This window comes from Phoca vitulina, unplaced genomic scaffold, assembly GCF_004348235.1.
Source record: "Phoca vitulina isolate PV1807 unplaced genomic scaffold, GSC_HSeal_1.0 scaffold17, whole genome shotgun sequence".
Taxonomy (NCBI): Eukaryota; Metazoa; Chordata; class Mammalia; order Carnivora; family Phocidae; genus Phoca; species Phoca vitulina.
The window spans coordinates 24,808,084-24,829,962 of record NW_022589720.1 but is presented as its reverse complement, the minus strand read 5'-3'; the positions used below and the strand labels follow the sequence as shown (position 1 = coordinate 24,829,962).

At 41.9% G+C, this 21,879-nt stretch overlaps 1 protein-coding gene across 3 annotated transcripts in view; it reads right to left on the bottom strand.

The window, feature by feature from the left end:
* The window catches only part of PDZD2 (PDZ domain containing 2), a 342,311-nt gene that overhangs the window by 199,637 nt on the left and 120,795 nt on the right, over positions 1–21,879 (bottom strand). For all 3 annotated transcript variants that reach the window (XM_032415461.1, XM_032415459.1, XM_032415460.1), the window contains exon 2: positions 17,662–18,502. In XM_032415461.1, the coding sequence (XP_032271352.1) occupies positions 17,662–18,137 (476 nt within the window). In that variant the 5' untranslated portion in view covers positions 18,138–18,502. The remainder of the gene's footprint in view (positions 1–17,661; positions 18,503–21,879) is intronic.

The window sequence follows — 21,879 nt, the reverse complement described above, 5'->3', positions numbered from 1 at the left end:
GGGTGGGAGATAGTGATGAGCAAGGAGCTTGAGGTGCCCTGGCCAGAATGCTGCTTATAAAATTACTACTATATACTCCTTACTGGGGAGTGGACATACTGTCTATTGGGGATGAAGGTGCTCTCTATTGGAATAGACATGCTCTTTGGGGGATGGGTGGTAACTGACAGAGCATCATAGCAAAATGAATTCGGGCAGGTAAACCTAGGTTCAATTCCAGGCTCTGTTTCTTGCAGGTGTGTTTACTTAGTCTTCCTCAGTCTAAATTTCCTCATCTACAAATGGAGATAATACTTAACCTCTTGCCTCATAGAGTTGTTATAAGAATTAAATGAGAAGAGTGTAATGCATATGGCTCATACAGATAATAGTTGATAAATACTTTTATTGACATTGATAACATCTAACGAACAAATAGGTTTTTTAAATATGTTGTAAAAAAAAAAAAAAAGAAGAAGAAAAGAAATAGAGATGGGTCAGTAGTCATTTTCAGACCTGTCAGAAGGCTCTGAAAAGGTCTGGAACCTCATTTCTACCCTCCCAACATGGTGGCATTGAGCAAGGTAGAGAAAAGCAATAACCCATCTCCTACCACAGCTCCCCCTTGCTAGCAGCCATCCACCTGGCTTGAAGCCAATACAATTACCTAGGGGATGTGGTGGCCAAAGGTAAGAGACAAGAAATACCTCACCCTTGGAAGAGAAGAAGGACACAGGTAATTTATACCCATCTCAACCAAATATTTTCCCCTGTTTTATAATGCTGCCATGTTGCTTTCTTTTTCTAATTAAAAAAGAGTACATGCCCATAAAAATGCAAATTTTGTACAAGTACATAAAGTAGAGGAGGGCTGACTAAACTTGAACTGGTTCCCATCAGAAGCTGTAACTTCATTGAAAGAGAACAAGAAGCTTTCATTGTGCTTGACACCTGTGAATAAGATACCTTTGGAAACAAGTTACAATGAGAATAATCCACAATTGCAGGGAAGAACTGTGATTCTTTAAGATACAATTTATGTAAAGCAACCAGCACAGTGGCTAGGAAGGTGTAGGTACCCAGTAAATGGTAACTATTATTTCAAACACCCTTTTCTTAACAGCTCTCTCTGCACAGTGTGCACTACCATGGAATAAACTTAATTGAATAGTGCCCTCCAGAGGCCACTGGGAATTCAACTGTAGGGACAGTTGAAAGTCTGGAAAAAGACCAAAGAGAAACTCAATTTAGTTTTCTTGTGTATTTACGCAGAGTCAGCACTCAAGCTTGGTGTCCTAGGATGTACTAGAACCTGACTGATTTGTCACCCACCATCAGCCCTTTGGGCAGAGCTTATTTGTTTGCAAGGGATACAAACAAGGACACAGAAATCTGGAAACGAGTCTAGTTAGGCACCGTGGGAACCGGTGCTGGGAACTGCAAGCCCCCAAGCCCCCGGAAACTCCTGTCCCATCCCTCTCTCTCTGGGGACACTGTCTCTCAGCCCTGTTTCCTTATGCATGTCCACTCTGTGTTCCTCTAAAGGGACCAGCTTCTTCCTGATGTCTGCCCTTCTGTCCCTTCAGGCATGTGGCTCTGGCTCTCTCAGGACATGATTCCCCTGACCTGACTTGGATTGACCTTTCAGCTCATCTCAAATAGCTAAGCAGCTTGGTCTCTCACTGGCTTGATTCCAAATTCCCAGGAGACAAAATGATTACCAGTCAAGTCTAGTGGATGGACTTAGTTTATCCATCCCTGCGGGATAGCCAGTGGGGTGTGTGTATGTGTGTAGGGGGAGGAGGGCTAGGGCCAGGGTCACATGGTACAAAACATATCTAGCACATACAGAACATACAGAACTGTGGAAAACATTTCAAAGAGTCCATTTTTCTAATAATGATGAGCTAATATTCATAGAGTTCACCAGGCACGATGCCCTCCACTAAGAGCTTTGTAAGCACCATCTCATTTAATCCTTACAACCTTCCTTTGTAATTCGATCCTGTTTTCATCTCCCACCTTCAAAAGTAGCTGCTGATAACAATGGTTGTGTATCTTTCAGTAATTTGTCCCATGCATTTTATTCCCACTTTAAAGATGAGGGAACTGATGCTTGGAGAGTCTGCACCAAGATTTAAGCCAGGGCAGTGTGATTCTAAAGCCTGGCTGTGATCTCCCAACCCCACCCCGCCTCCCAGTGCAGTCCTGAAGGCAAGGTAGATAATAACATGGCTGATGCAGAGGAAACACCAGAGTGGGTCTCAGTCTTAGGTAGTTGATAATCTGATTGGGGGAGACAAGATTTACATGTGAAATGATTAGTAAATGACATGAGAGTAATTAAGTACTAAATTGTGTGTTGCCACTGTATTCGTTTTCTAGTGCTGTGTAACAAGTACCACAAATGTAGAGAGGCTTTGGAGCAATACCCATTTGTTAGCTCCCAGGTGGGCAGGGCAGATGTACAGCCGAGCATGGCAGTGTTTCTCTCTGCTCAGTGTTTCGTGAGATTGACATCAAGGCATTCATTGGCTGGGCTGTCAACAATCTCATCTGAGACCAGGAGACCTCTCCCAACCAGCTCACTGGTTGTTGGCAGAGTTCAGTTTGTTGCACTTGTAGGGCTGAGGTCTCTCTATTGTCCTGCTAATGTCAACTAGAGACTGGTTTCAGCTTTGTAGATGTTGTACCATCCCATTGCCTGTTCACAACATGGATATTTGCTTTTCTCCAGGTCAGCTGGAACATGTCGCACTCACTGCCCCTTCCAACAGCCAAAGAAAACTTTCTACCTTGAAAAGGGCTCATGTGATTAGGTCAGACCCACCTGGATCATCTCCCTTTCTTAAAGTCAGCTGTGTCTTATGACATAACCTGATCATGGAAGTACAATTCATCAGATTTACAGTCCTGGTTATGAGGTGCATACAAGGTAGGAGTGTGTGGGATCCTGGGTGCCATCTTAGAATCCTGCCTACTACGCCCATGAAGGTAGATTGTGTGTGTGTGGGTCAGAGCTATTCCCAGGAGGGGAAGAAGGAAAGATTTCATGGAGGAGAATGTGAACTGAGCAATGAGGAGGTAACTAACACCACCAGATGTTATAACATGATCAAAACACTGTGTGATAAGCATAAAAATAGACATATAGATCAGAACAAAAAGGGAACACCCTAAAATAGAAATATGGGTGTGTGTGTGTATTTATGTGTGTGTGTGTGTCTATGTATATATCATAATAAATCAAGCTTCACAAATTAATTGAGCAAAATTATTAATAAGTGGTGTTTGGATAATTACACAATTTTGAAAAAATAGATAAATTTTTTCACTATACATCAAAATACATGCCACCTAAATTAAATTTTAAATTATAAAGATAAATTTAAAATATGATCAGGAAACTTGGTAGAAGAAAAGTTCTGGTCTTTGGGAAGATGGCAATGTCCTAAGATTTGAAAAAATGTTGTGAAAAGAAATTACAAAAGAAAAAAAACTCAGATTCATCCACAGCAATAGTTAAAACTTCTACATAGTCATAGCAATAATCTGTTATAAGACTCAGGGGAATTTTAACCACATAGGGAGAAAGGATTAAGATCTATAACATCTAAATGCATATTCCAGATAGTAAACAAAAGACACAAATAGATGATTTAGACAACAGGTAAAAATAAAATAGAAACAAACAAACAAACAAAAAACTAGGGGAAAATGCCCAAGCTCCCTGACCAAATAAATGGAAATTAAAACCATAAAAGTGAGCCATATTTCTATTAATTAAACATATTTTTAAATTACAATACCCAATCATGAAATAGTCCTGGTACACTGGCACTCATACATCTTTGGTCAGAGTGTGATTTGGCGAAACACCCTTTGATATAGTACCTTCAATCCAGGAAATCTGCCTTAAGAGCATGATTCAAAAGAAAAAAAAGTCATGGTCAAAAGCATTTTCCATACAGTGTTATGCATAGTATTGAAAAACTGAGAATAACAGAAAGAGCATGCCTAAATTATCACTGATGATTATGCCTATTGAGACTATTTAATAAGGTGGAACCTGTTTAAATGTGCTAAATGAAAAAGGATAATACAGATTCCTGCATGTAGTATGACTCAATATTTGAAAAGCATTCCTGTGGTGTTAAAGGTGTGGGAAAAACAGCACTTTTATATACTGTCAGAGGGGATACAAGTTAGTATAACCTCTTGGGTGAAGCAATTTACAATATGACTAAAAAATTTAAAATGTGATTTGTGTGAGGATTCCACTTCTAGGAATTTATTTTTCACATAAATGTACATGTACTTTAATGTACAATACATAAAGACACATCAACATAAAATTTCTTGCAGAATTGATGACATAAATAAAAGATCATACAATGAAAATGCCCATCAATTGATGACCAATTAAATAAATCATAATAGAACCATTCGGTAGAATATTATACTGCTTTTAAAAAGAATGGATGTGATATGCTCTGACCTGAAACAATCTCTAAGATTTTAGTAACAACAAAAAAGATGCAGAATAGTACAGATAGTGCATCCCTATTTATATAAAAGTGAAATAGAGAACTTACATATGCTTACAGAATTCTTAGAAAGATACCCCCAAACTGGTAACAGACTGAGGCCCTGGGGTGCAGCTGGTGGTAGTAACTAGAGAATGGGGTCTGAACTAGGGATACTTATCACCCACTGTCCTTCTGTTCCATTCAAATGCTTCCCCGTGTGCACACAGTCCTCTAAAATGGAAATAAATACTAAGAAAGGTAGTCTAAAAAATATATTGCAGATGAACAGAGATGAAATGGAAACAGACAAATCTGTTGAGTTAGTGTGGTGGGACTATATTCGCATGGTCACAGATTAGATGTTAACATAGAAAAATCAAATTAACTGAGAATTAGTGTAGTAGAATTGCAAGTCATTCTTTTAAAATGTTATTTCAATGTTTTAATGTTGCCACTGAAATAAAGATTAGTATGGGGGAGGGACTGGGTGCCTGAGGAATTAAGTAATAGCTTTACAAATATGTTGCTCTGAAATGAATAAACAGAAGAATAATGAGCCAAAGAGAGCTCACCCAATGGTCCAGGGAGAAGGCAGTTAGCAGGAGGAATGAGAGGAGAGGAGCCAGGGTGTCTGTGTTTGGGGGGGTGGCTGGCCAGATCACCCCATGGCGTGACTTTGGGTTCAGACCTGGGAAGCAAGGAGGAGGAACTGGGAGAGCTTAGGAAGGGGATCCAGCCTGCAGAGCCCGAGGAGACCAGCCTTCTGGAGAGCCAAGTGAGGAGGAATGGTGGGCAAGGGGTTGATGAGAAGCATCTAGATCCCACAAATCTCAAAGAAGACATTTCCTTAAGAGGACAGGGATAAACTCTATCTTTGAGATGACTGCTCTAGCAGTGTTGACTTCTCAAGCCTCATATCTATCTATCTATCTATCATCTATCTATAGGATATATATATCCAATAGATGTGTTTATTTAATGCATGCATTAAATTTTTGTACTAGTATATTATGTACATTATAAAATACATATAAAGAAGTATTTTAAAAGAGACATCTCATGTGAAGTACTTAATATTTAAAACTTTTTTCACCTTTAGTAAAATAAATGATATAAAGCAAATATTACTCTTAGGAAAAGCTATACAGTTAAATATACTTCAAGACTGTGAAATACTTTACACTCTGGGATGTGATCGTTCACAAGTATGGTTGAAGTTCAGATAAATGGATGTTGGTTTTAAGGGCTGCCATAGTTGAAGATATCTCACAAGGATATGTAGACCCCAATGGAAGAAGGGCAGCATTTCATCAATGATAATATCTATTTTCCAACCCTATCCACCATTTGTACTAAGGTTTCGGTTTGAAAGTTTGTGTTAATTTTCAACTTAGTTGAGCTTTCTTGCAAAGTCGTTGAAAGGTACAGTCTTTTAAAATAGTTTTTAAACACATAAATTCTTGAAAATTCTTTGGTAGATTTAAAAAAATAGAAAATTTTGCTTTCAAGATTTCAAATATACATATGAAATATTTGGTTGACAAATAGCATTTTTTTGTAAAAAAAAAAAAAGTCACATAAATAGGAAACATTTCCAAAAATCCATTTTGAAAATGCTCTTTCCATAGCATGAGTTTCTTTGAAATAGCAGTTATTCTCTTAATGATGCAACATTATCTTGACATTGGAGAAACGGGTTATGAGTGTTTGGTCTACAAAAACAGCCTCCAGGAAGCAGGTCACCGAAAACCACTTGTTTTCATAGATGAGGTAGGCCAATTTCAAACACTTGTCTTTTTCGTAGAAGAGAAAGCACACAGTTTTCTTTAAGTGCGAGGACTCTTAAGTGCTGTGTCTCAAGATAAACATCAGACCTCTCTCTGGCAAAACATTTTGATGATTATCCCACATCTTATTACAGAGAAGAGTAAAAATCCAACTGATTTTAAAGGTTGTTATTTTTATAAAATTAACCATACTGATGACATTCGCTGGTATTCCTGTCTTCTGTCTTCACTTCTAGCCTCTTTGATGCGTTAACTCTCCCAGGACCAGTAACTTAATCAATTTCTTGTTCTGGCCTATTTTTGTAACCTTACTCTGAATTCTTTTTTATTCTAGTTAAAGCAGCTGTTACCTTACATAATTTTCCCATAAAGCATTATTTTAACTAACAAAGTCATTGACTTTTGAAAATATATCTTTTTTGGTATCTCTTTCCTTTAGTGACTCACAAATAAGTAGGTGTTCCATTTCATTACTGAAACAGAATCGAGCAAATACCCTTATTTGGAACATGTGAGAAACAGCAGTACTTTCTTCCAACTGCCTAGCAAACCTCCCACACTGCACACTGTTTCTTTAAAATTTGAGCAATGTTTCTGTGCATCTTCCAACAGAATTTGCTGACAAAATCAGACATTTTATTTTGCAGTTATATTGTTTTCCATGGGTTATTTTAGCTATTTTGACTGCATTAGGAAGAATGAGGGTTTTCTTAACGATGTGACTTTTTGCCTTAAACAAGTAAGAGAAATTCCAGATAGGCTTTTAAATATTCAGTTTAGTAGAATTCTGGACTAGATTTAGTACGGCATGATTTTAAATATTGCTAAAACATTTAAAACTATTTGTATTCATGTGGTGGATCTTTAGATTTTAAATATCTTCCTAATTATGATGGCCTCATACCATCGTTAAGTATTATCTCAAGACACAATCTACGCTTACGGTGAGGATTTTCTTTAATGATAGGGGCTAGAAATTTATATTTCACATCGTTTCTTGTAGCCTCAAATTTTAATTTTTTGTCTGACTTCTTGTCAGTCTGAAGAGATTGTCATAGTTTTACCATATACTGTGGCTGAGCCTATACCAGTGGTAAGAAGGGTCAACCCAGCCATTTTCTTATGGCTGGCCTATACCTGCATTAATTATGTTATTTTTAATCCTCTTTTTCTTTCCCCTGAAGAATTTTAGTTTATCTGTCCATTTGGTAAAGTTTAACTTAATTAAAATGAAATAATTTAATCCATAAACCTATTTCACTGAGACTACATAAACTGTAGTTCTTTGAAATAAGTCAAAAAGTGAATTAATCAGTGAGGGGGGGGGGTCTTTGTGGATCATCCTTTCTTCCCTCAGGACAAATCACATACCACACAGGACACAGGATCCTTTGATATATGGACTGAGTAAGGATGCTAATGTCAACCATATCTAAAATATTAGTCAAGTTCAATTTCTTATTTTTTTTTTAAGATAAAAAATGTATCTTGGGATGCTAATAATTTTTTCACCTATCTCATGCATCTTTTTGGGCATCCCACTGGGCAACAGATCTTCCAAAGCATGAACCGTTTTTAGTGACTGCCATTCAAGTCCTCTCTACTCATTCTGCTGGGTCAGACAAGGACTTCACAGGAATGGACATCTGGACTAAATAAAGCCCTTGAGTCAGAAAAAAACCTCAAGACTTGCCATGCAATTTGACAGAGACCTGTACTTAACAGAGCCTGAATTTTTAAGAAGGACACCCACTCCTTCTTCTCCCCATAATAGTTCAGCTTCCCTCGGGGACATTTGTGAAAGTATATCTGTGATCACAAAAGTCAAAAAAGTTTCTTAGTTAATCCTGGCCCCATTTAAATGGACTAACCTTCAAGTCAGGCCCAAGGGCTGAGAAAACATGCACTTCAGCTATTAAAACAGCCTGGCCCTCTGTCTCCCTTCCCCTCTGCAAAAGGAAATGGGCTAAATTTAAGTCCAGGAAACATTGTGAATGATAGAATCATCCTTTCTCTGGTGAAGAAAGAGCTCTGAACGAAGTAACTGTGGGGTGAGTCAGCTATTAGATCATTGCTGATGTCCCTGCATCCAGGTTTCTGTGGCTCTGAGATGCAAAGAACCTGGACACTCAGACCTTTGCTGATGTCCCTGCATCCAGGTTTCTGTGGCTCTGAGATGCAAAGAACCTGGACACTCACACCTTTGAATGTTGCTTTGTGCATTTCAACAAAGATAAGCCTGGTCATCCAAAAAGCCACAAGGAGTCACATCTTCGTAACCATTTTAAATATAGTATAACAAACTCACCCCTCAAAATCTTTGGAGGAAGATCAGATTTCAAAGAAGAATCAATGAAGAAATCTATATAACTGTTAAAACCCATGTTTTATTATAAATTGTACCAAAGAGAGAGCTATATATACTTGGGTCCTGAAAATAATCAGATTTTATTCCCTTCCAGGAGGAGGCAGCAACCCACAGGCGAACACCAAAAGACAGGAATTTCAAGCCTTTAACCCCTGTGCTTGGCAAACAGGTTGATTATGAACAGCTGAGCCAGGCCATGCATTACCTGCATCTGCATCACAAGAATGAGAGGGATCAGGGCCAAAACAGGTGCCAAAGCTTGGAATTCAATGACCTTTTGGAAAAGAAAGACTCAAGAGTCATTTAAGGGCATCTGGTGCTCAAAATGAGAGAATAAAAACGCTTATGACTTATTTAATACCTGGACACAAAAAATGAGCAGAAGTCAAGAAATGGCTGCAAATGGCGCAGGAGTGTCCATGGAGAGGAGAAGGGCATGAAGTCAGGCCAGTAACACTGTAATCCCAACTAAGATGCTTTTGTCTTTTTTCTCTTTATGGTTTACAATTACAATTACAACAATTTCCAAAAGTAATGCTAGAAGTTTCAAAGCCAGTGTCTTAAGTGGGAGATTGGGGTTTTCCATCTCCCATGGCTGAAGTCGGTCACCCAGTGGAGGCTCTGATGGGTACCAGAGGGAAGAGGACACTGGGATGAAATGAAAGAGCATCTCTGGATGGTGCTCTGGAAGCTCGACCCCTTTTAAATCATGGGAAGTGCCTCCTTTAGTGTAATCTCTTCCCTCCTGAGGACAAGCAGACGGTGAAATGCTGCTCTCTAAGTGGCTCTGGACATTACCTGTGGGCTGTGATTGAGGGTATGCCAAAGTTGTCAGTTTTCCCCAAAAATCCACCCCATTGGCCAGTGCAGTGTTTGACGTGGCCCTGCTATTCACTTTCCTTGAGGCTTTCTGATTTCAGGAAGATTGAGTCAGACTGGGGAAGGCCAACTTCCTCTACTGTCCATCACAAAGAGCCTAGCACAGTGGATTAATCAGATCATGACTCACTGACTTGTGGGAGACCTGAGGGCCAGGGCTGGGAGTGTTAGGAGGGGACGCCACGGGGTGGGGGGTACAGCATGAGGACACCAGGCACTGAGTGGAGAAAGATGGCACCTGAGTCACTTGCTGCTCAGGGATGGCTTAGATGCTGCCATTCTAGAAAGAGCGCTGAAACCTGAAAACACCATCCTAACAGCACAGATGAGAAACCCACACATCCTAATGAATAATAAACTTGACTAAAATTCCCAGCACTGTGCTCAACTACAGCCACAAGATGGCAGGCAACAGTGGAAGATTCTCCACAGCCTTGCCCAGGAACCGTTCTGCAGACCTGAGGGAAATCAAGCTCCCACTGTCCAGTCCAACGGCTGGCCATCAACGATACATTCATGAAGCTGCTATAAGTTAAACTCTTGTTGAGAGAAGGAAGGTTCTAGATGTAATTTTACCATCCATTTAGAGAATGGGGTAGAAAAATGTAGAAAAACTTGATTTCCTATTTGTTTTTACTGTCAACAGTGAACTGTAAAAAACCAAATCTAATTTCATTGGTTACTGTTTGTAGTGTTGAAGAAAAAGTTCTAGAATTTGAGTCAGAGGGCCTGAATTCTAGTCCTTGCTCTTTTCTTAAGAAGGTCCTTGACTCCAGGAAGCCATGCCCTAGAACCTCAGTTTCCTTCTTGGTTGGACTTGGATGAACTCTGGGATTCCTTCCAGAACCAGTCATGGAATGAAATAGCATGTGGGGAAAGCAGACTAAGAACGAAGTGGGCACAAACGTAAGGTCCTGCAATGCTTCATTTCCATGGCATCCTTGGGGAATGGGCTGTTCCACATGACGAGTTTTCCAGATAATTGAATTTTAAATGCTGAAACTTGTTTTCCTTTTAACCTTCTGTAACGGAAATCTTTCTAAAGTGTATTACACGCTTCTTAGGCTTCTTCAACAGCAAGCTGAATATAGTTTAACCTTGCCTGAATGTCTCTAGGTCATGGTGATGCCACCTCTTACTATATATACAATCCTGAATAGAGTACCGGTGCCTTTGGGCATATTCAGGTAGGCAGGACGCTCATGCTAAATGGCCCCAGAGACTATATTATAAAGGTATAATTGGCAATTCTTCCTTTCTGTATCTCCTACATCACTACCTGCAGTCATTTCTCCAAGTTACACCTTCTAGCAGCATTTGACACTCTGTTTAAAATCTGCTATAACCTAGAGAGAACTCAAGGTTGCTATGGGTAACCAGAGTCTGAGCTTGTAACAACCCTAAATTTAATTTTACACACAATTTAAAGGCAACGGGTACTATGCTGAAGGTTACTCGTGGTCAGGGCTGATATTCAGTAAGTCTGCCCAGTCTGTAATGTAATGTTCCTATGCTAGTTGGCCAATTGCCCAGAGCCCCTTGGGCCCTCCAGCCAGCTTAGCACCCTGACCTGTCTCCTAGGATCACACGCGTCTCATGTGCCGGTAACTCAAAGGAGCGCTCTGGCTCCCGAACCCTGTTCCTGCAGGGAACCAGCATCCTTTCCAATTGGCGGATACCCATGCCATCCCAGTTGCTCAGTACTTGATATCACCCTGGTTTCTAGGCTGCAGATTATTCTCTTTCCTGATGAGTGCATGGCTAAAGTTTGAGGCTCTCCTCAAATCTTAAAAAAAAAAAAAAAAGTTAGCTTTGACTGAACATCTACCATATGCCAGATGCCTCTTCAGTACATTAACTAAATCATCTTATCTAATCCACTAAATGACCCTATTGGTGAAATAGCATCAACCTCCTGTGGCTGAGGTAACTCGCCAAAGTCACACAGCCGACACGTAGGCCTGGAAGCCAGTTCCATCTTTCCAAGTTCCATGTTGTTTGGACTATGCTCCTCTCCTGTTTATTAACATACAAAAAAAGTGTATATTAACGTACAAAAAAGTCCAGTCATGGTTCACATCCTGGAAAATACATTTTAAGTGAAACATGGGCCCTTTTACTTTTCAGAAAAGGCTACTTGTTTTGTTGTGTGGGTTATGTTTTAATTAATTCCATATTTTGTTACCAATTTGGAACAATCTGTCCTCAGGGAACAGATCTGGTTTACTTATAGAAAGCTGGCTGAGGGAGGAAGGGACTGGGGTTACAAAGTATTCTTGTAGGAAATCATCTAAAAAACCTTCTCAGTTCTCCCTCCACCAAACAAAAGTAAATAGAACATTCCAGAAAATCCCATCTTCCCCAGAGTAGGTATGATTAGAGCTTGCAAATAAATACTTTCCTCTGTGTGTTACCAGCTGTGCCTGCAAGATGGGGCTGTTACCACTGAAAAGAATAAGAGGCTCCCAGAGCTTGCAGGGGCCGGCAGGGGGTGGGGGTGGGGTAGCTAGAACCAAACTGCAGACCTGAGGAGTACCACCCAGTGAAAAAGCAGAATTGGGTCTGTGATGTTGGGACCAGTCACAGCTTTCCTTTTGGAACTGGTTCTGGGGTGCAGAAGGATGTCAAACCCATAGCTCTGAATTCTCTTCTCTTTCCCCTGCGGATGAAGTTTACAGATTGACTCTAAGCTAATTTTTAAAATAAGCAAACCATGACCTCATCTTCCATGTTTTGCACCTGCTCCTCCCACACGTAACACACCCACAATTTTCAGATTGTCCTCTTCCAAAAACATCCACCACGCTCCCTAGTTCCCAGAGTAACTCTTGTCAGGGAGGAAATGGCCCGAGTAATTGACTAGCCATAGGTGACAGGGTCAAAATGCCAAATGTATTAGTTTGCGAGGGCTGCCATAATAAAGTACCATGAGCCAAATGGCTCAAGTGACAGAAATTTGTCTCACGGTTCTGGGGCCTAAAAGTCTGAGATCAAGGTGTTGGCAGAGCTGTGTTCCCTCTGAGGTACCAAGGCGGGATCTCTTCCAGGCCTCTCTCCGAACTCCTGATCGTTCCTTGGCTTGTGGCAACGTAACTACAATCTTCACTTGGTGCTCTCTATGTGTGCATGTCTGTGTCTAAATTTGCTGGAGGACACTAGTCCTATTGGATTAGGGGCCCATCCTACTCCAGGATGACCTCATCTTAACTAGTTACATCTGTAATCACACTATTTCCAAAGAAGGCCACATTCTGAGGTACTGGGGGGTTTAACACTTCAAAATATGAACTTGGTAATGGGGATAAGGTGGGTGGCTAGAAGACACAGTTCGAACCACAACATCAGCTAAGGTAGTTTTGAATTCAAAATCAAACTCAAGAGAAGGAGCAGAATGGATTGCCCAAAAGAGTGCCTCATATTATAATTCCAAGTGATGGCGTGGACAACTGATGTATCATATGGGTGGGGTGGGGTGGGGTGTGATGTTAGTACTCAGACACCCGAAATCTTATGCCTACAAGTAAGGGGGTACACATTAATTGAGGTTGCTGTTTGCAGAGATGCACTGCGGTCTCTACAAAACCCTGATTTGTATTCACCAGTTTTTAGGACAAAACCTACATAGGTATGTGGAAAAATGTAGTGTTGAAGGAAACCGTTAGCCAGTTACAGAGTGAAAAGGAGCATCTTGAGGACATTCAAAACACTTTAAATTCCCTGATACTTAATCTCAAAGTGCTTCTAGTCCTAAAGTTCTGCCTAGATATGTTTGCCAAGCAGATTCTATATTAAAATTGGGTTTCCTTTTACAAGATGGAGTGGGGGGCTTCTGTTTTCCTTGTCAGTTTGGGTAGGGGGAAGCCTTACAGTGTTCTGGTCATTTTCTTCGCTGGTGTCCGCCATTAGACTGAGGAGGTATTTTGTGAAGCTGAAAACCATCGGTGAAATTAAGCACCAGCCCACGTGGCAAGGACCAGCGTATAGCTCTGGGGCTGAGCTGAAATAGTATAGCACAGGGGGCAGGAGCACAGACTATGGTGGCAGGTCTCTGGTTCTGCCATGTAACTTGGGCAAGTTACATGGCCTCTGTGGCCAAGGTTTCTCATCTAAAGCTGTCCTTTATAGAGTTGTGGTAGGTATAAAATGAGATAGTAGATGGCAGAATGTCCACTATGGTAGCAACTGCTCAGTCAATGGTACTTCTTATAATTGCACCAGAGAACTAGGGAGGGAAGCTTGGAAAATTGAGCTAGTCTCCTTTTGTTTTGTTAACTTCTTGGCTGTATGAGCACTGGGAGCCCAGGACTCTAGGGGCCCTTCCTCATTACTTGATTCGCTTTCATACTTCTCTTGAAGACCAACCAGTGGGTCCTGGTCTTTTCCTTCTATCGCCCCTGCATCTCTGAGGCTTCTGGGGAGATGTCACCATCCAGCATATACACATGACTGTACCATCAGAGAAAGGAATTCCAGAGTCATGACTGTTCACTAGTGAAAAAGTTAGTTTGGGAGATTTACTTCCTCAGCTGTGGAAAATTTCCTTATTTTCTGTATTCTTGATGTTCTGGCATTTGGGGCCTTGATTCCAGAGAGACTGACCTTCCCAGGGTTTAGCCAATTCCTAGAAATAGCAAACAACTCCCCTGAGAGTGTGCCTTTGATATATAAATCAACCAATCCAGAGCCCACACCCCAACTCTCTCCTTTGTCAGACTCTCATACATCAAGACAATATTGCCCCTAAGTCATCCCAGGCCAAGTACTAGACAACCAGAGACCATCCTATAGCTCAGAATCTGCTGAAATTATTCCAACTACCAAATCCTAAGATTGCTCAGAGTAGCTACCATGCTTCACCCAAACCTTCCCTTGAAAACCCCAATAAAGACTTTTTTGGGCCATGTTCTCCCTTCTTCTTCCCCTGCCTCCTGACTAACACTGCTGCTTCTCCATGAAGCCCTGAAGGGTGTGCTTTTCCTCCTGTTTCGAGGGATCTGTGAGTGTAAACTTCTTCCTTTATGACAGTCATTTTCCTGTCTGCATGTCTTACCGTACTTGATTAAAACAAATCCCAGGTACATTTGAGAACACCCAGGCATAACAATTAGCAATCTCACAGACCTGTTTCCCGACCTTTTGTCCTATTTCCATTCTCCAAGCTCCTCGACTTCAGCTATTTCGGTCCAGATGCCCACTGACCACATCCATCCAAATATCTCTTCCTGACCACACAGAAATGGAATGGTGTGCTGGATCAGGTACCACCCCTAGCTGGGAGTCAGAAGAGAGAGACTGAGTCTCTCAGCTCTGCCAGTTATCACTGTGACATCACGGGAACACTGCTTCACCTCTGTGAGCTTCTAGAATGATAAAACCAGCTCAGGTGGGTCATATGAAATGTTTCAGAGATTCACTCCTAATACATTAGCATAGGCAGCTGCAGTTAACCTCCCTCCCACCCTGACTCCAACATCCCAACACACTTACTCAAAGTCTCAAAGCTAAAATTGCTAGAAGACCTATGGAGAGAACCCAGAATTCCAGACGCAGTTTACTGCTTCCCCTATCGCACCATATTTGCCTCCTCCTTGGAGCCTCCATTAAGGAGCCTAACAGATATGAGAAAACTTATCCAGTATGGAAACACTCTTCCAAATCCTAAAGACTCTAGCAACCTCTTGGATAAGAAACTCCCAGTCTTTGCAAACACTCTCCATATAGAATAGTCATTGTGAGGCTAATATTTTATTGAACACTGTGTATTAAACATAGGGCTAAGCCCTTTATATGCATTATTGTATTGCATTGGTTCAGTAGTGTTATTCCTATGTCACAAACAGGGAATCCAAGGCTAAGAGGGATGATTTTTCCAAGGTCAACCAGCTTGTAAGTGTGGGAGCCTGAAGAGGCAGCACTAGTTGTATGGTTCCAGAGCTGGAGCTCTTGACCATTATGCTCTCCTACTGGATGTCCCATCCCTGCTCCTCCTTCTGCCTCTGCATCCAAAGCAGCTCCCCTCAAAGCTGACAGCTGCAAATGGTGGGGGCTCTCAGCAGCAGCTCTGGGAGGGCTGCCTCGAGCTCCATGTTGATCCCTGCTTCTAACCCTGAGGACTCAGCCACCAGGGACTGGAGGTCACCTTCTAAACACCAACGAATACTACAGTGGCCAGTCCTGTTTCTTTTCTAAGAACAATTTCTAATTTTAAATAGAATAATTTCTCTTCAACACCCCTCCTTGAAAATGAAGCTTCTCCCGATAACTGCCAGCTCAGGACCCAGCCATGAGCCAAGAACATCTCTTCAGTCAGATAGGCAACCCAAAGATAATACTGGTGAGAGTCTACTGAGTAAGTACTCACACATGCCAGCCCGCCCTGTGCTATGACTATTCCATGCATTGGTTCATTTAAACTTAGACCACAGTATATGTGCCTGATGACTTCTTGTTGCCCCTCCGTGCCCACTCTCCCCCATTCTCTACCCTGCCCTCTGCCCCAGATTGACACATGTGGACAGTCTCCATGGGCTCCCTTGTCACGGCTTCTGGCTGGTTTCTGCCAATGGAAAGCTCTGGTAGAAGACTGAAGGGAAGGAAAAGATTAAACTTAAGATACTTCTGCTCTGGCTTCTTCCCTTCAGGATCTCCTTGGGTTAGATGTCTTCCTCACTGAAAGGTCACCATGATTCTCAAGGTGACCCTCTCTCCATGATTCTCTTCTCTTGGGACAGAGAAGCCCTCCTCACAGGAGCCCCTGAAGGCTTGACAAAAGTTATGCGTCTCAGAATATCTTCAAACTTCTCTTTTCTTGTCTCTTCCACATATAACCATTACAAAAATCCTGGTGTGTAAAGGGTTAACACAGCAAATTTGGGGTATTCGACCCATGTCCATTCTAAAGAAAGAACTGGTTCTTGACTAACTCCTGGGAGGTAACCTCTATACCCTTGGGATAGTCTGCCTGATACCAGATAGTTTATGCTATAATGTGATTTATGGCAGGGGCATTGGGCCATGTGGCATTAGTTTGAACTCTGGAAGGACTGGACACTGAGTAACTAAGGTCAGCTACACAGGCACTCCATGTCTGGGTAACTGCCCCCCAAGAAAAACCCTGGTGCCAAGCCTCATGAGCTTTCCTGGTTGACAATACTCCACAGATGTTGTCACATGTCACTGCTGTGAGAATTGAGCCCTTCCCAGTACAACTCTACTGGGAGGGACAACTGGGAGCTCACACCTATTCTTTCTCCTGGATCCCACGCTGTGTACCTTTTACCTTTGCTGATTTTAATCTGTATCTTTTCACTGTAATAAACTGTAACCCTGAGTTTTTCTGAGTCCTTTGAATCCTTTTAGTAAATCACTGAGGCTGAGGGTAGTCTTGGGGACTCTGATTCACCTGGGAAACTACAGTTCAATCATAACTTACTGCCATGATGGGTGGCCACACAGATGAAAAACAGAAATATGCTCATCATAAAGTGGATTTTCCAGGACGGGAAAACTGGGGCCAAGGGCAGGGGTGGCTGGTGGTCTAAAGATAGTTCTAAGTATCTCAAAGGGCTTTTGGACTATGAGTCTGTGAGTAAGGTGACATGGGACAGGAAGATAGAAATACATCCAGGACCAAACCTTTGGTGCTCCAACTAGCGGGGAGATGCTGGGTTGAGAGGAAGGGAATCTAACTCAGTGTGACATTTCTTTTTTTTTTTTTTTACCATTATATTTCCAAATATTTACTTTTTAAATTTTAAAAAAAATTATTTTAATTCAATCAATTAACATATAATGTATTATTGTTTTCAGAGGTACGGGTTCAATATGACATTTCTCATACTCTTGCGTCATGTACCACTTCTTTTATTTCTAACCCAAATGTCCGGAAAAAAGAAAATACTCTGAGTCTGAGTCCTCTAAGAGAGAATGAAACAAAAAAAGAAAAATACAAATACCACAATCCTTGAACTTAGTGTATTTTCCCTTTATAGGATAAATTGCCACTGGCTTCTTACCAGAGTAGGTCTCCTAACCCTCTGTAGCTACAGATTGGAGCAGCAGACATTAAGTGAGCCACAGGGGTCCTCCATCCAGCCCCTGTGCCAACTCCCCCACTCACCTGGCCCCACTGACATCAACTCCGACCATCAGCTGCCCGTTCAGTGAGAGGATCTCATCTCGCAGTCGGACCTTCCCACTCTTCCCTGCTGGGCTGTTCTTCCTCAGCTCTGTCACCCAGATGCAGCCAACGTCCAGTACAGGGCCCTGGTGGGTCTTCCTCTTTTTGCCCCCTCTGCGCTTTTCTCCATAGTCCCCGAAAACAGGGATGTTCCCAAAACTGAGGCCCACAGTCTCTGCATCCCCCAGCTCCCTGGTGAGGTACACAGTGCAGATTTCCATGCCTGGGGGGCTGTGGTCAGGTGGGACCGCACTCTCATCCACAGCAAAGTTCAGCTGGATGTATTCCTGCAGCTTCTGGATGGCCGCCTGGCAGAGCCGCTGCTCCGGGCCATCCCCACCCTCCCGCAGGCTGTTCTGCAGCCACTGATAGAGGAGGGGCAGGTGTAACATGGCATTGTCCTGGGTGATGGGCATGGTGCTCACTCCCAGACACCAACATCACGAGAGGACCTGCTCCTGGGGGCTGGACCCGGGAAGGCCCCATGTCCCTTGGGAACCCTGGCTGTCATCAGCTTTGCCTGTGTTCATGTTCAGGCTGGCAGATGAGCCTAAAGGATGCCTACTTGAGACTGGGCTGTTTGCTTTGGCAAGAGGAGGACAGGACACAATTAGAACCACAGTGGGATAATTGCTGTGCCTGGAGTGCTCACCAAGAGAAGGACGGAAGTGTCTGACAAGTTCTTGCTTGGTTCCTTTCACAGCGGGGCCCATGCAAATGACCCAGAAATGGGGTATGCCTCCAGCAGCCAAAGCATGACCTCACCTGGTCCCATTTATGCCTGGAAGAGGAAAAAACAAAAAATTTGGGTCACAACTGTGAGCCCTCTGATACAGAACACATGGCCTCCTGTAATACAGAAGGACTATGCTTTTTTGAGCCAGGAAACTCATGCCTCTCCTCGTTCCCCAGCAAAGATCCCTCCACCCTGTATACACAGACATACTGACAGACACAGACACACAGATATACAGATGCACACATACATACACACTCTTCCCCCAGACAGAAACCTCTGGAACAATGACTTTCCCCAGGAAGTTTTCCTGATCATCAGGGAAATAAGAGGACTTTTTTCTAAAACACCTCCCATCAAACCCACATCCAACCAGGAGGCTATGTGAAAGACTCCTTAGCAGACTGTTAGAGGGGTTCCAGACATATGTAAGAGCTTACATTCTTAGGGAGCTAAAATCTACGTCCATTTGTCTTGATCAGCTCAACTGCATACACAGGAAGGCTCTCCATTCCAGGACTGACAATGATGCCAAAAAGAGGAAGAGCCAATCAACAGCACGGAGAGATTCGGGCTCTGGCTTAGGACAATACCCATCCTAAGCTCAGCCATCATTCCATCTTCATCACGTAGCCTCAGAGGGGATCATGTCCCTATGCACCCTGCTGCTATTAGTCGTTTCTCCTCTTTTCTTTTGGTAAACTGTTGCAACTGATCTACTCTTAGTCCAACCCCAAAGCTATCTCCTCCAGAGAAATGTTTCTCCATGCTTCTGGGTGCGGAGACTTGGCCTCTCCTTGGTTTGCCCTTGACCACACTGCTTAGAGCAGTGATGCATCCCCTCTGCATTGCCAGCTGCAGCAGGCGGGTCTCCCCCATGAGAGCTGGCAGCAATCTGGCCCCCCTGAATCTTGCACAGTGCCTGGCACACAATACGTCCCCACAATGAAAGGCTGACTGAATTCCATTGTCAATCCACCAAAGAAAACGTTTACCTCCATCCTTCGTAAACACAGAAAAATGACTCTTTTCATTCTCTTCTCTGAATTTCACTTTCGCCCAGAGAAAGTCAACATAAACTATGCCATCTAAGATGGAAAACATTCTCCAGCTTTCTCAGGAAGTAGATTTAACAAGGAATAATAATAAATGGGAGAGGTGTCAGAAGCCATGTCAGTAATACACGGGCTTATTACTCAGTAACCATAAAGAAATTTCCAACATAGCAAGTTTTGAGCTTCCAAAGAACTTGAGTGCCAGCTATTAATTGGTTCCAAATAAATCAAAAGCTTAGCAAATATCATCTACATAATCACATGCCTATTAAAAAAGAAACGCAAGATCAAAGAAAAGATAATCCATAAATGTACAAAAACTGAATGTTCCCTTTGGCCAAAACAAGTAACACCTCTCACTGCAAAGTGACTCCACACAGACATATTAAAATCTTATGAATAAATCAAAACATTTTCCATCAGGCCTAGCAATCTTTATGAGTCTCCATTTTCTCATCTGTAAAATGAGAAAGTTAAGCTAAGTGATCTCCAAGGTCTGGAGAGGTCCTCAAATACAGTGACAGTGTCTCATTCACTGGTGTACTCCCTATCCCAGCACAGTGCCATCAACTTGTAGACTCTCAATCATTTAAAACAATTTTTTAAATACCCTGTAAATTACAATTTTAATGGTCAATGATTCAGGATATTAGTCATAGTTCAGATGGTCGCATACATATGAAAACAGGGTAAATATCTTGGGCAAGTTGCTCTTTAAATAAATCTGATCGAAGAAAACCCTAGAGAATTTTTCTTCTTGCTGTCAACTTGTATTCATTCAATACATATTTCCTGAACATCAATTAAGAACCAGGCTTTGAACTTGGCACTGAAAATATACCATCAATAAGGCAAATTCCTCGCCCTAAAGGAATTCATAGTCTAGTGGGGAGATGCCTAAATAAGGGGAAACCAGTGTGTAATAAGTCTATGACAACTCTCTTAACAGAATTGACAAAGGTACATTCCTGGAAGCCATGGTTGTGTAATATAAGCCCCCCAGGCCCTGGTGATGGGTCCAGAGCTGGGGATCTCATACAAGCTGGAACACAGTTCTTCCCTGAGAACTAAGCACTAGGACCGAGAGAGGGAGGGTCTAGTCTTGAAGAGAACTATAACTTCTGAACTAGGGGCTCTAGATGGCAATGTTCTACCTGCTATAAACTGAGTAGCAAAGTAGCAAGGAAAGCCATCCTGCCAAGAAATAAAATAAAATTAATTAGGAGAAGGCAGAGGTGCAAGACTGGGGAGAGAACACTCTGGTTTCCCCACAGTATTCCTGGAAGAGGAAAAAACAAAAAATTTGTCTTAGTTTCAGACACCCTAGATAGGGCTGCATTGTTACCCTCCTCTTCAACCCGAAGGACTGTATCAATCCTTACATTAAATCACATTTAAAAAATTTAACTACTTAGGAAAAAAGAAGAAAGGTAAAGCAAAACTAAGGTAAGAAAACCCTTTAAATGAAAATAAACTTTACCTTGAGTTGTTTCCTGCACTTTGCAACTCAAAAGTTGTTAATACGCTAGAGGTGAGCAAAGCTGGTTGGCTCAACATGGAGCAGGGCCAGGAGATATCATCCTGGGAGCCCACTCTCTGACTGTGAATGCTGTGGGGGCATGGAAGGAGTTTTCAGAAAAGGAAAAATTATTTCCAGATATTTAGTCTTATTTTGGTGTTCATGGACTATATAACTTTTTGAACTCCATGCCTATCATTGGGAATTTTCCAGTAATCCTTCCAGCCCCCTGTTCTATCAAGTCTTTTTCCTGTTTCTATAAACAAGGGGAGTAGAAGCATTCCAATCTACTACAATGATTTGAAATGACTCAGGGCATTAGAAAAGATACACAATTTTGCAATACCATGAGTGGTTCTTTCACAACATCCAATGAAACATTCCAGTGAACAAAACATTGACCCAAAGAAGTTTCAGAAGAACAGAAACCTGCAACTAATTACAAATACAACGTCCCTCAGTGGCTGACCTGTGCAGAGGTCTAAATGCTTCTCATCTTGAAGATCAATTTCAACAGGGAGCAGAATTTGTAGACATGAAGGTCCACTGAATGTTCCAGTTCACTTTTGTCTATCATACATAATTCTCCAATTAGAGTCCCATCTCAAAGCAAACAGCCATGATAATTTAAATTAATTTTGACTTGCCTGAAGCTGACAGCCTTAGCCATTCAAAATTTAAAATGAATCCTTCTTAAAAGATTTTGATACTGTGTTTAGAATCTATGAACTTTCTCAGATCCTCTTTCAGCTACACTATGCATGCGCAGCAGGGCAATATCACCCAAAAGGGGGTGAAAAGTAGTTCTGGATTGAGGAGGCCAACAAATCTTAGATATTGTAATGGCT